General features: G+C 54.4%; 1 protein-coding gene across 2 annotated transcripts in view; it reads left to right on the top strand.

Moving 5' to 3' along the window:
• The window catches only part of VIPR2 (vasoactive intestinal peptide receptor 2), a 68,271-nt gene that overhangs the window by 20,473 nt on the left and 34,482 nt on the right, over window positions 1-13,316 (top strand). For both annotated transcript variants that reach the window (XM_065883450.1, XM_065883451.1), the window contains exons 3-4: window positions 4,012-4,119; window positions 7,632-7,729. In XM_065883450.1, the coding sequence (XP_065739522.1) occupies window positions 4,012-4,119; window positions 7,632-7,729 (206 nt within the window). The remainder of the gene's footprint in view (window positions 1-4,011; window positions 4,120-7,631; window positions 7,730-13,316) is intronic.

Below are 13,316 nucleotides of genomic sequence, written 5' to 3'. Positions count from 1 at the left end.
GAGCTTGTGCTCCGCAACGGGAGAGGCCACAGCAGTGAGAGGCCCACGTACCGCAAAAAAAAAAAAGACTGCTTCGGGCCAGGTGAACTGCAGCTGTCTCCTCTGAGTTCCAGAACACAGGCACGTGTTCTAATAGCAGCCTTTCCTGAGCACAACTCATCCATGTCCCGAGTATGTTCCGTTCAAGTTGCCATGAAGTTTAAGAAATTTCTGGAGGCTGCACCGTGCATAAGACCAGTTTTTCTGAACCTCTTGATCTAGAATGTTCCTTTCAGGGGACTAAGCTGCCTTCCCAAGAGGAACTTAGGAAGCCACCCCCGCCGGCTTACGCTGGGCTCCTGTGCGCGCTTTTCCTGCGAAGCCTGGCAGTTGGTTCACGGAGGCACCTCGGTCAGGCCCTGGTCGGGGCTCCTCCACCACCTCCTCTCTGCAGCTTCTGGGACACTTTGCCAAGTTTACAACGTGTCAGTGCCTCCCGAGTCTGTTACTCACCCAGGTGCTAAATTAAACAGTATGGAAGCTGAGGAGTACAAAAAGAAGCACTTGTTTCTGGGAAAATCAATTTGTGTGCTTTGGAAAAACTAAAAAATTGAGTTGCTACGCAGCCATAGGGTTGGAGGTGAGCATGACGGCTAGGATCGAGTCTGGAGACCTAGCTTTGCGGGAGCCTAAGTCAGCCCACTCTCAGTGCTCTGAAGTTGGACATCACCAAGGACAGGTCAGAGTATGATTTACACAAGAAAAGCAAAGAGGAGCCCAGTCAATAAGCCCACTCGCAAAGGAAAGGCTTTGGCTGTGTGTTCTATGTTGAAGGAATAGAAACACACTTTGTGTTTCAATCAATGGAAGATACTTAAGGTATTAAGCACCTACCGTGCTTTTCGGTTCCCCAAGCCACTGACCCCCACTTTGGATAAGAGACCTCCTCCTCCTTGTTTTGGGTTTTGAAAGACGGAGAAGATTTGTGTGATAAGTGATAAATTTTTACCAAAAAATTCTCATTCTCATTTATAATTTATTCATAAAATATTTCAGGTAATTTATATGGCCATTTTTAGTTGAAAAACCATGACCTGAAGAAAGTTGCATCTGTTTGGGCTAATTTACCCCCAGCAATAGCTTATGTACAGTAATGATGGGTTTGTTATTTTCTCTCTTTGCTTTGTTTCTTGATCATTTGTAGGAGTGGCTTTTTAGTTTTATTTTTTGCTCGTTTTAGCTACAGCTCGAGGGTGACGCTGTCCTGGGATGATGGAAATGTGTGTCTGAGCTGTGAGATGAGAGCCACCAGCCACATGTGGCCACTGCAGCTGAGGGGCTGAATTTTCAATTGCATTTAATTTCAGTCGATTTAGGCTTAAACGGTCACATGTGGTAACCACGTTGCGAAGTGCAGTTCTGGGGTTTCTTCTCTTCTTTATTTTAGCGAATCTGTTCAGTTCATTTTATCTATTGTTTTAGCTAAAGCGCTAATGTATCGTTGAAGCATGATGGTGACAGCAAGTGCCCAGTAGGGTCCTGGTTTGGGTTGTACACTGTGCTTAACCGTTTCTAATAATAGCTACTTCTTTTAACAAATGGTCTTTGCTACGTTAAGGCAGTCTCAGTATTTCGTTATTCTGTTTAGAGCTTTTAAAAATTAGCAATGGCTGCTGAATTTCGTCAAGTAACTTTTCAGTCTATTGATGTGAGCAAAATTTTCCTCTTTTCAGACTGAGCCTTGATTTTATTATCACCATCTCAAATATCTAGGTTGCTACGAGAGTGTAACAAAAATAAATTCTCACGCAGACCCTGCTTGCCTCACCCACGCCACTTTTTCTCATGCAGTCTGGACTATTCAGCACTTTTCAAACAAGACTCCTCTCCCCAGTTTGTCTTGGGTCCGGCTGAACTCTGCTGGGAGTCACCCCTGCCTGGCAGCTCTCTCCCCTTTCTCCAAGCTGCGCCCCACCACCCCCCCCCCCCGCCACCCCGCCTGCCGAGTCCCTTCACGGTTGTGGTTTACGTTATTATGACCACAGTTGACCCTGTAACAGTCCCAGGCTCCTTTCCGGTGTAGCTCTATGTTATTCCTGGAACTATAAGTTAGTTTTCCACCTCTCTATCAATAATTAGCATCAAACTTTGTACCAGAACAATGGCAAGACACTCTCGCGATAATCTAGTACACAGGGTGGTCACCAAGTGCTGTTCTCGGAGCCATTCCTGTGCCCTCCATCCCATGCCAGGCGGCCTGGTTGGTCCAGGGCTCCCTGGTGCTCCTCCAGCAGAGCTTCCAGAAACACCCAGCAGGGCAGGGAAGTCTGGAGTTCTCAGAGTTCAGAATTCAAACTCGATGTGATTCTCCCAAACGTAGGCCACCTGTGCCCTTTAAGGGCACCCCCATTGCTCACCTACTGCGGGCTGGGCTGCCGCCCCCTTTGCTCCATCTGAATCTTTAACACACATACATGCTGTCTGTCTTCAGTTTTATGACATCTCTAGGAACTGCCATTTCAAATTTCTCAACTGCCATTTTCATGAGACTTGGGAAATGGAGCGAGAAGCTCGTATGTCCCCAGTTGTCTGTCTCTTGCCCTCACCGCGTAGGCACATCCCTCCTTACCACCCTGCTCATCCGTATACTCCAGGTCTGCAGGCTGCACTGCCCACCGGCCGGAGGTGTGTTTCTAGTGATGTCTTTGTCCTTGATGATGTGTCCTAAGTAATTTTTCAAAAAGCAACGTTTTCTTTAGATATGTAAGAATGTTAATATAGTATGAATTTATGTACTCAATCTTCGGTAGGTAACTCAGTTTTTAGGATGAATGTATTTTCATTTTATTTTAAAAAGCCTTTAGAAAGTATTTTCATGGGTTTTTTGTTTGTGTTTTTAGCCGCACCGCGCGGCATGCAGGATCTTAGTTCCCCAACCAGGAAACGAACCCAATCCCCCTGCAGTGGAAGTGCGGAGTCTTAACCACTGGACCACCAGGGAAGTCCCTATTTTCATCTCTTTTTTTGCAAAACTTGGTTTGTAGCCAACTTTTCATTACCTCTGTTCTTAGAAGTAAAACATTCCCGTGGTCAAACCAAAAATGCATAACCCCATTGATGTGTTTGCGCAGTTATCGTACAGGTGTGGGTGGCGTGTCAGAGAGCAGAACTGTTGTTTCTTTCTTTGTTTTAATTGAGGCTAGCACCCTGCTCCTCCAATACTGAAGTTTAAATGAAGTATAAAAGTTTAGAGGTCACAAAATACAGTAGAAACACCTTGGACTTGTGATAAAAATTTCCTGGGTTCAAACGTGGATTCACTCACTGTCTGTTTAATGTTGAGAGGCCCCTGGACCATTCAAACCTCAGCGCTCCTTGTCAGTGAGATGATTGATACACTGTTGGTATGAATTACTGTCGTGGGGTGGTTATTAAACCAAATAAGAGATCTGAAAAGTGTTTTAAGCTATAACATAATGCAAATTAAGTTTTGATAACTCCATGAGGGTAACCTAAGATTTCACCGCTAATATGTCATCTTGACTGCTGAAATCAACTAAATCTTTTCAAATATTTAAATTTGCAAATTGTCCTTGAAGTCAGAATCCATAAACGCACAAGTATATGTGCATCTAGGGGACCCTAACCTCCAAGACTTACACAATACTCAGTGTTGCCCATTTTATCACATGGGGGGTGGGCGGGAAGCACTTCAGCAGGAAAAAGTAATGATTCTACTACAATTCGAAAGTGCGCAGTGCATGCTGGGTTCCTCAGAAACGTTCTACCGCAGATCTGCTTATTCCTCCAAAGCTGATTACAATGAACCCATGCCAAGTATATTCTCAATAATATCGTGGTGTGAGTTTCACAGAAAAATAATTTGCAAGATAATTACCTAATTAACAGGCTTTCTATTTGAAAAGCTTCTGAGCAGATCCGGTCCCACCACCCTGGGCACCCCACACGTGGCCTGAGGGTGCTGCCCTAGTGCTGGGCAGAGGGCCCTGCTCACCCACGTCTCCCCTCCAGCCTGCAGCGGCGTCTGGGACAACATCACGTGCTGGCTCCCCGCGGACGTCGGCGAGACTGTCACGGTGCCCTGTCCAAAACTGTTCAGCAACTTTTATAGCAAACCAGGTACTGTCGTCTGTGTTGTTTCTGAGCCGTGCGGGGGTGGGGGGGGTGCATACGAGGGGCCGGCTTCTCCATGGAGGCACAAGAAGCAGGGCGTCAGTTTCCTTGGCCCAGTGAGTCAGGGAGCAGCTGTGCTGAGCTGGCCTTAGAGACTGGGAGCACAGAAGGCTTCCTGCCAGGTCATCCACCCTACAGCACACACGGTGGGGCGGACAGGAGACCCTGGGCAGGAGCCAGACACACAGGTGCCCAGCGCAGACGAGGGGCCGCAGCACCAGGCAGGGAGAGAATAGAAACACCTGCCGCACTTGGGCACCCGTAACCCCCAGAGAGCGTCCTCCAGGGTGTCCCTTCTTGGCCGGGAACGCACGTTCTGCTTCACGGGAATCCTCTCCTTTCCTGGACCGACTCTCTGGGTTCTCAGCCCCACCCTTGACCCGGCCCCCTGTCACCTGAACACCTGCAGTCGCGTAGCTTCCAGCCTCAGAAGGTGCTGACCGAGATGTGCCGACCCCTCCTTCCGGGGCTTGCTCTGCACACAGGCCCAGGAAACCCAGATGTTCGAGAAATAGACCCGTTTTTTATAAAAAGTTGTAAGTGGGAAACTGGGGGGTGTCTCTACACATCAGTGTATGTTGTCATGGCAACCAGCACGTTGCTCTGCTCTCCCCGTGCGGGTGAGCCCTGGGGCCCACGCGAGGCCCCTGAGCCGGGCTAGGAAAGGGGGTGTGAACAGGCGGGTGGGAGACTCTACTTCTGTGGGAGGGGAGAGCTGGGGGACTGGGCACAGTTCCGAGAGCAGGTCTTTGCAAGGGACAGTAGCAAACCATCAGGTGGAGGAGGGCCAGGTCCCAGGACTCGAGGTTTATTCTGACGAATTGGAACCTTAGGGCATCATGGATACCGTCAAGTATTAGTGTTCTCTCAGCTGGGGAGAAGGCGCCTATGCTCTGCGTCCAACAACGACACAGCCAGGAGCCCGTGCCCTCGGCCAGGCAGCCCAGTTCTGAGTTCTGCTCCCCATCTTCTCCAGAAGCCACGTGGCCAGTCCCCAGAGGGCTGCGAGGGCCCTGGCCCGCCGTGGGAGCACATCCGGTGGACTGGCCGCAACCTGGAGCCTGCCCATCACTCCTGCCTCGGCCCAAGGCAGGACCCTCCTGACAGGGTCTGAGCCCAGATGGCCGTGCTCAGGGCCAGACGTGTGACTGTGGCCTTTTCAGGACAGTCACACTCAAACACACACTTAAGGACTGAGGACAGGAGTGTGCAATCAGCTTTAGGGAGCTGGGCTGGGGCTACCTACACCACTGTGCTGAGGCCCCAACACTTCAGCTAAATTGGGGACACAGTGGGGAGAGGCATGGAGATTGCGGGGGTCCTCACAACAGGTGACCAGATTTCTGAGTCCTAAGCTGTGCCCCACTTTCGTTCTCAGGTCCCTCTCTCGCCTCCCCTCACCCTCTCCCTGAGCTTCCCCTCACTTCCCTGCCCTCACCCCCCGCCCCCTCTCCCTCACCTCCCACACCCTTCTCCCTGAGCTCCTTGGCCCCGCTCTCACCCCTTTGTCCATCTCTCTCCCCCGATGCCTCTCTCACATCCGTGACCCATCCCTCACCTCTCTGCCCCTCTCTCATCTCACCTCCCTGACCCCTCCATCACCTCCCCAGCCCCTCTCTTTACTTTACCATCTCAGGCATTTCCTGGAAGCCCACCTTCCACTTTTGCCCAAGGTTCCACTGAGGAGTGTGAAGCCAGGCAAGGTGACAACCCTGTGGGCGAATCTCGACTTCGTACGATGAGGTTTATTTAAGTGTCCTCTTTAGTGTTTGCCATATTATAAGTGAGGAATGGCTAGCTCAGCACTCCTTGCCCTCCCACAGAGCTTAGGGTACAGGTCCCAGGAGCAGGTAGGTAGCAGGTGTGCTGTGCAGGCGAGGAGCTGACTGCCCAGGTCTGAAACGGGCACCTAGCTTGTAATCTGGTAGCTTTGGGCAGGTGACCCAGCTTCTTTAAGCCTCAGGTTTCTCACCTGTAAAATGGGATCATCAAAGGGCCTCCTCGTGTAGCTGTCAGGATTGCATGAGTTAAATACGGAAGAGCCGGGAGGAGCCGGTGAGCCCTACGCTGCCGACACCACTGTTGTTCTTGTCCTTTCTTGTTCCCGACTCTGACGGGCAGGTCATTCCCTTATGTGGGCCTCGGTCTCCCCTCTGTAACGTGGGGCAGGGGAGCCAGACCTCAGCAACCTTGCCCCTTTCAGGTCTCTGTCTGGCCCACAGCACTGCATCCCTGTGCCCGAGCTGCCCGCAGGCCCCCCGGGAGCTGGAGCAGGAGGTTTCGGGTCTGGAATCGGAGGACCCAGGGGATGGCGGTGTTGGAGTGAGGCCGGGCCGGGAGAGCCTAGGTGCTCTTTTCCAGGGGCTTTGCTGAAGCCGACCCAAGCCACTTCCTCTCCAGCGGGTTGGGGTCTGGACTCCTCCGGCCTCTCTCCCCACGGGGAGCAGAGTGGCTTATGCTTATCTCCTCCCCAGGGCGGACGCACCGCACTCTTGGTCCCACCTGATTCATCAGCCAGAGCAGGTGAACCGCTGCGCTGCCCTGGGGTAGAAGAAATGAGGGATCTTTAAGCACAAAACTCAGTTGTTACTGACCCTCAGAGCCTCACTTTTCCATCTATAAAATGGGAACAGTGATGCCACCAAGTGTGCAAATAAAAAGAGATGGTGTGAGGAAACGTTTGCTATTCTGAAAGCCCTGGGCCTGTGGTCCCAGCAGGAAGCAGAGAAAGCAGGGCCAAAGTCGCCACGCCAGCCTGGGTCCGAGCTCCCGAAGCCCAGCCAGCAGGTCCATCCCCTTCCCCTCACCACCCTGTGTGTCATCTGCTAAAGACGCCTCTTCCTGTGCAGGGGACCCTGCATTGCTGAGTCTGACGTGCACATCAGGTTCCTAGGAGCAAACAGTGGGGCTGTAAAATCAAAGCTGTCTCTTTCGTGCCACGCGAACCTGACGTCCACGGCCTTTCCTGCAACCACAGCGGCCAGTGGTGCCTGCCCTGGCTGCTCCGGTCACTGTGCCTCGGGGCCGCGAGGTGAGGACTGGCCCAGGGGAGCAGGAAAGCGCAGGGCAGAGCAGGGCAGAACGGCCAGGGTCTGCCCACGACGCCTCTCAGTGGACGGAACAGCCTGTTCGCTTCCACCCTGCTCCGTAGTGAGTAGAACACACCGGCACCTCTGTCCCATCATAATTGCCCCAGACGTCGCGCCCGTGCTTTGGCGCCGAATCCGCTCCCTCCAGCCGCCGAGGCCCCGGGGATGCAGGGGCCGCTGCCCAGGCTTCGTGGGCGAGGATGCCAAAGAGGGGGACGCACCCTGAGCAGGTGCCCCGGGTTCAGGCCCGGGCCCCTAGCCGGCCCCGAGGGAGAGGGAGCCTCTCAAGCCAGCGTAGGTGCAGGCGGGGGCCCTGGCCACCAGGCCAGCCCTGACGTGCAGATCAGACACTTAGCCTTTACCTTCCAGGAAACATAAGCAAGAACTGCACCAGGGACGGGTGGTCAGAGACGTTCCCGGATTTCATGGATGCGTGCGGCTACAATGACCCCGAGGATGAGAGCAAGGTAAGGGCTGCGCGGGCCTCCCTTTCTGGTCGTTTTTCCGAGGTGCCTGGTAAACCGCGACCATTTGCTGCTCCAAGCCTAACTCAGGTGTTCTTTCACTTCTGGCCAAATCCCGCCAGTGAGGTCCCTGGTTTCAGTTCAGCCACCCAGCCTTTGGAATTATGTGCTGGTTCCGTAGTCTTGGAGCTGGGAAAGGCTGGTTTTCTCCACCTGCTGTGGTGTATCTGGAAGGTGACACCGAGAGTGGCTCTACCTGCCGAACTGAGCTTAGCCAGTGTCCCTTCTGCCATGAGGGTTTCTTTGTTCCCTTTAGGGTGTTGCCACCCGTGGGCTGTCGAGAAACCACGTAGTTGTTCTCTTAGCCCTGAGCCGGCAGCGGGGATGGAACCAAACTTGGAGCATCTCTGCAGACTTAGAGCCCGCGTTGCTGGTGTGGGCTGCCCAGGCTCAGCTGGCCGCTGGTGCCTCTCTCAGGCCGTGGTGGAGACTCGGTGTGGGGCAGGCATACTGTGAGGAGAGCCTTTCTCCGGGAATGCGGTCCTTTAAGCGGTGGGTACCCTCAGCCCGGCACCCGCACCCGGCCGTGCCCCATGGTGGGGTCTGTTTTGTTTGCCACCGGGAATTCAGGTCAGTGTCTCCCCTTGAAGCCCATCGCTCGCCCTGTGACCCCGTGTGGACGGGTAAGGGCCTTGGGAGCCGGGAGCCGGGCTGTTTCAGACGTGCTCCCTGACGACGGGTATGAGGCCCTGGCGAGTGCCTGCCCCCGACGCCTGAGCCCACACGGTGCGGGCAGACCGTGTCTGTGCCGCCGAGGCCCATCTCCTGCCCTCCGCCCATGCCACCTCACCTCCGCTGTCCCTGGGTCCTGCCCCCAAGTGAGGCCCTTAGGGATGTGGCTGTCCCATGACTTTTCTTGGGTAACGGAGGGGCTTTCTTTGCTCTCCTCACTAAGAGTTACAATTTAAAGCCTGTTCTTTTCCTACCAAATTAGTAAACCTAGGAAAGGAAGTTCATTGTATTTTAGCTGGTACCCCTCTAACTGGATGACAAGTGACCTGTCACCAGTGGTCAGTGAGGGTAATCATGGTGGTGCAGCTCTGAGCCCTGCGTCATGTGCTTCTTACTGATGGACGTGGTATATATTTAACGTACACGATGTGATGTTCTCACATCTATACAATATGAGATGATTCCCCAGTCCATCGCCTCACAGATTCCCTTTGCTTTTATATATATATATATATATATATATATATATATATATATATATATATATATAATTTATTTATTTTTGGCTGCGTTGGGTCTTTGTTGCTGCGCGCGGGCTTTTGCTAGTTGCGGCAAACGGGGGCTACTCTTCACTGCGGCGCACGGGCTCCTCATGGCGGTGGCTTCTCTTGTTGTGGAGCATGGGCTCTATGTGCGAGGTCTTCAGTAGTTGTGGCGCACAGGCTTAGTTGCTCCGCAGCATGTGGGATCTTCCAGGACCAGGGCTTGAACCCGTGTCCCCTGCATTGACATGCGGATCCTTAACCACTAGTCTACCAGGGAAGCCCCTCCATTTGCTTTTGGTGAGACACAGAACCTATTCATCTTATCACTGCAGGTTTGTGCTTGTTGACCGATGCCCCCGCATTTGCCCACCCCTCATCTCATTTAGTCTGGGTGACAACCCACTTTACAGATGGAGAAACTGAGGTTTAGAGAAATGATGTGATGTGGCCAAGGGCCCCACCATTCTGACGAGAGCCAGCCTCTTTGACCCCCTCCTCAGGGACCACTCCCGGGCCCCCCGCTCTCCCTACACAGGTGGAAGCAACAGCAATGGTCCTGGGACACACCTGGGCGGGCAGCCAGGCCAGGGCTGTGCTGACCCTTCCCAGCCATTGTCCCGCCCGCACCCGTGGACTTGTGCCCCTGGGGCATTCTGCACGAACCCCTTTTGTTCTACAGGATCCCACAGAGAAGGCCCAGCCTTTCCCCATGGGCGTGGCCAAGAGGCAGGTCTTGCGGGGCCCCCATGACAGCAGCACAAATGGTGAAGCCCCCCAACGCTGGGCCCGAGGCTTGGGCAGCGTTTAGCCTCTCCCGCCATCAGCCGTTCCCCACCCCCACCCCACTCCCTGGAGGATGGGGGTAAATGCCACTGCCCACGTGCTTGCCGGTGGCCGGGTGCACAGCCAGGTCAGAGGCCACTCGTGGAATCAGGGTCCAAGCACGTTTTCATTGGACAGTGAGGGGATCTCAGTTTCCAGACTCGTAGCAAACTGCTGTTCAGCTACTTAAATGTGTCCAAACCAGGAAGCCGTCCTATTGGTGTCTAAGAATAAGACCTTAACTCGTGTAGAATTTAACCCTAGTTTCAGGGCTGTTTCCGTAGAGAAAAGCGTCCCAGGCCCTGTTCTGAAGACCCTGAACTCTGACCAGGGGTGATGACAGCCCCATGGTGGCCGGGACCCTGTCACGTCCCACCTGCCTCCCAGGTGGCCCTGCAGGACGGGGGCAGCAGCTGGAGAGTGTTCAGACTTCTGTAGGGGTGGATGGGGTGGGGCCTCAGCAGCCGCCTTCCATCACCCACGTCTCCCTTCTACCTCGGCAGCCAGCCCAGCGTTCGTAACTCCGAGGCCTCAGGACACACGTCAGGGTGAAGAACACAGCGTCCTGAGGCCTCGCCAGCAGCATTTATTCAGAGCCTGTACTTGTTCCACAAGTAAACATTTCCCGGAACCGCAACGTTCCGACTCTGGCCTTGGGTTACAGAGAGCCCAAGGTGGTTGTAAAGGACATCGTCGTGGGAACCATGTCAGCTCAGAGCCCACGAGGACAGAGCACCTGTGATCTCCTAATGCTTTTCTGTCCAGTGCCAAGAGCTATTTTTCTTCTCAATTAAACATTTCAGAGATTCTGCAGTTATCATGAATGCATATTCTCTGCCAATGGATTAGAAACTCAAGATATTTTAACATGCGAAGGTGAAGAGAATAATGGCACAAGACCAAAATGAAAAATGTTCTTCCTGATTGCAGCTTCCACTGCTCTCACGCTTCGAATTCTCGGTTGTTTAAGGAGTCACTTGGAAGATGAAAACCGCAGCCCAGAGTGAGGCGGGGACGGTCTTCCCCGGGGGGAGGGAGGGAGCGGCCCCTCGATCCACGGGGCCTCCTGCTTCCACGTCACTCTTCATCTCATCAGCCACTCTCTTTCTTCCCAGTTTTACGATTTTAATTGGATTTCCGGTGCTCGTGCAGCCAAACTCTGCCCTGGGCGCTGTGTGTGCAACCTTTGTTGGTTTCAAAATTAATTAAATTCAAGGGAAAAAATTAGCTTCCACAAAAGCCACATACAGTGAGGGAACTGAGAGACAAAGCAGTTGGGAATGGGAGTCCCGTGAAGGAAAAACGAGTTTGAAGACCCCAGAGGACCCCTTGGACGACGCGGGAGCCGTGATTGCGAAGCTGCTCCTCGTTTGGACCATGGGAGCCCGCAGAGTCATGGAGGGGGGGTGGCGGTGGTCCAGGCCTGCGTGTCCTGGTGCAGTGAAACCCTGACGCCAGCCAGGCTCGGCTCGGGGCGCCCCGTCACCACATCCCGCTTTCCATAAAGCAATGTCTCCCCAGTCTGTGTCGCTCTCCCAGCAAAACCTGCCTCAGGTGTGTGCATCTTTGTCTTAGGCCTTTTTTCTTTCAATCCTTGGATAAAGGGTTTAATCCCATTAAGAGGCTTTCAGGACCCCCTGCCAACCCCAGACCCACGGGGGCCACACCGGCAGCTCCTCTCCCCCTTTTGCCTTGTCCCAGCCTGCTGAAGCCTGCGGGGAGAGCAGGGCAGCCGGAGACCACGAGCCCCTCTCGCTGCCCCCACCCTTATCATGGGAGCCTACGGGTCTCCCGAGCCAAAGAGGCTTTCCTGGCATCAAGGTCTCAGCCTCAGGCGGGCGGTCGTTCCACCTGGTGCCGTCTGCCTGGTCACCTGCCCCCCCCAGGCCCCCCGACCCATCATGCCCCAGACCCGGGGACTCTCCTGACCCGGTGGCTCCTACTGCGGCCCGTCGGGTGGACCCTGGTATCCTGACCTCCTTCCTCCACCGACGGCTGTCTGGAGGCTTCTGGTCAGAGCACTCCCTGGCCAGCCTCCCTGCCTCAGTGTGCCACCCGCTGCCCAGTGTTCCCGTCTCTCTGATCTCCCAGGGATGCTGAGAGTTGGCAAAACATGAAAAGCGCTAGAAATGAGCACCCATGACAAGTCTCGTGGGCCCAGGGTGGTCTCCTTTTCCCTGTTATTGGGAGTCTCCCAGATGAATCTAGAAGGACCCCAGGGCTGTCCCCACTCCATGGCCACCACCCGCGACTCAGTCACCACATAAGATTCTGCGCCCGGCCTGCTGCCACGCCGCCCTGCCAAAGAACAGCAGCGTCAGTGACACGCAGGCACCCTGTGCTGGGTGGACACACCAAGCAAAGCGGTCCATACGTCTCCTGCATTATATATTTGCTACTATAGTTCTTAAATAAAGAGCACTTCTGCTAAATTTAGCCAAGAGAACTGTTTGGCATTTCAGCCTTCCCGTGCTCCGAGTGCACACATCTCCTCCACGTTCTGCCATATTCCCGTGCTCCGAGTGGACACATCTCTTCCACGTTCTGCCATACTTTCCTAAAAATAGTCTTGCAGTCTCTTCTCAGCTTTCAGACCGTTGCAGTAACTCTTTGCCACTGACCGCTAACGTCACCCCCCCAAGGGTCCCCATCCCTGGCGTGCTCAGTCCTTCCATGTCAGGCACCCTCGAGCTCTCACTCCCAGGCCCTGCAGGACCCCTGATGTACCCATGTCAGAGGACGGTCGGGCGGAGACATGCTGAGCAGCCTGTGGGAGGTGGAGGCCAGGACTGGAGCACCTGGAGGTGCAGGAGGGCCTCACACTCGCTTCCGTTACGGTGGCCGATTGCGTTCCGCTTCCGAACAAGCACCAAGGGCGGTGGCTTCGCTTCATTCTGCATCAAAGGGCGGGAAGGAGCTTCGCCGCGGCTTTCAGGGGCACGTGAGGGCCACACTCCCGCGTGGACAACTCGTCGAACGATGGCGAAAATCCATTTTCCTCTGACCCGTCCGCACCAACAAAGGAGCGCTCCCCACAGTGACTGAAGACAGGGGCGGGTTGGGTCAGCGGCAGCGAGGCAGGCAGGGCAGGACCTGGGGGTTCAGGACGGGGGAAGCGGTGCCAGCGGGACTGGGCGGCAGCTGTAACCAGCACTACATACCACGCCGCCCGCTGACGGTCCAGGCAGAGATCTGACCGCCGGCAGAAGCGTGATCAGAACATTCGCGAGACAGACGCGATTACTAGCCAGTTTCACCTGAACCTGTAAGCGTCATGCTTAACACTTGCCCGATAGAGAAGTGAGTCTTTCCAAGGCCAAAGGAGAACCAGGGCGAGGGAGAGGAGGTTAGCCAGGACATCTGCAGAAGCGGGGTAGGTGCCTGGCTCCGGGAGGTTCTCCTACAAGAAAGGAGAGGAGGGCACAGAAATTGGGGTCGAATAATGGAGAAGCAGCTCGGGAGCGCGTAGGAAGCAATGCAGGTGTCCAGGG

Source organism: Phocoena phocoena, chromosome 9, assembly GCF_963924675.1.
Source record: "Phocoena phocoena chromosome 9, mPhoPho1.1, whole genome shotgun sequence".
Lineage (NCBI taxonomy): Eukaryota > Metazoa > Chordata > Mammalia > Artiodactyla > Phocoenidae > Phocoena > Phocoena phocoena.
The sequence above is the reverse complement of the archived record's forward strand: the minus strand, read 5'-3'. Positions and strand labels throughout refer to the sequence as shown.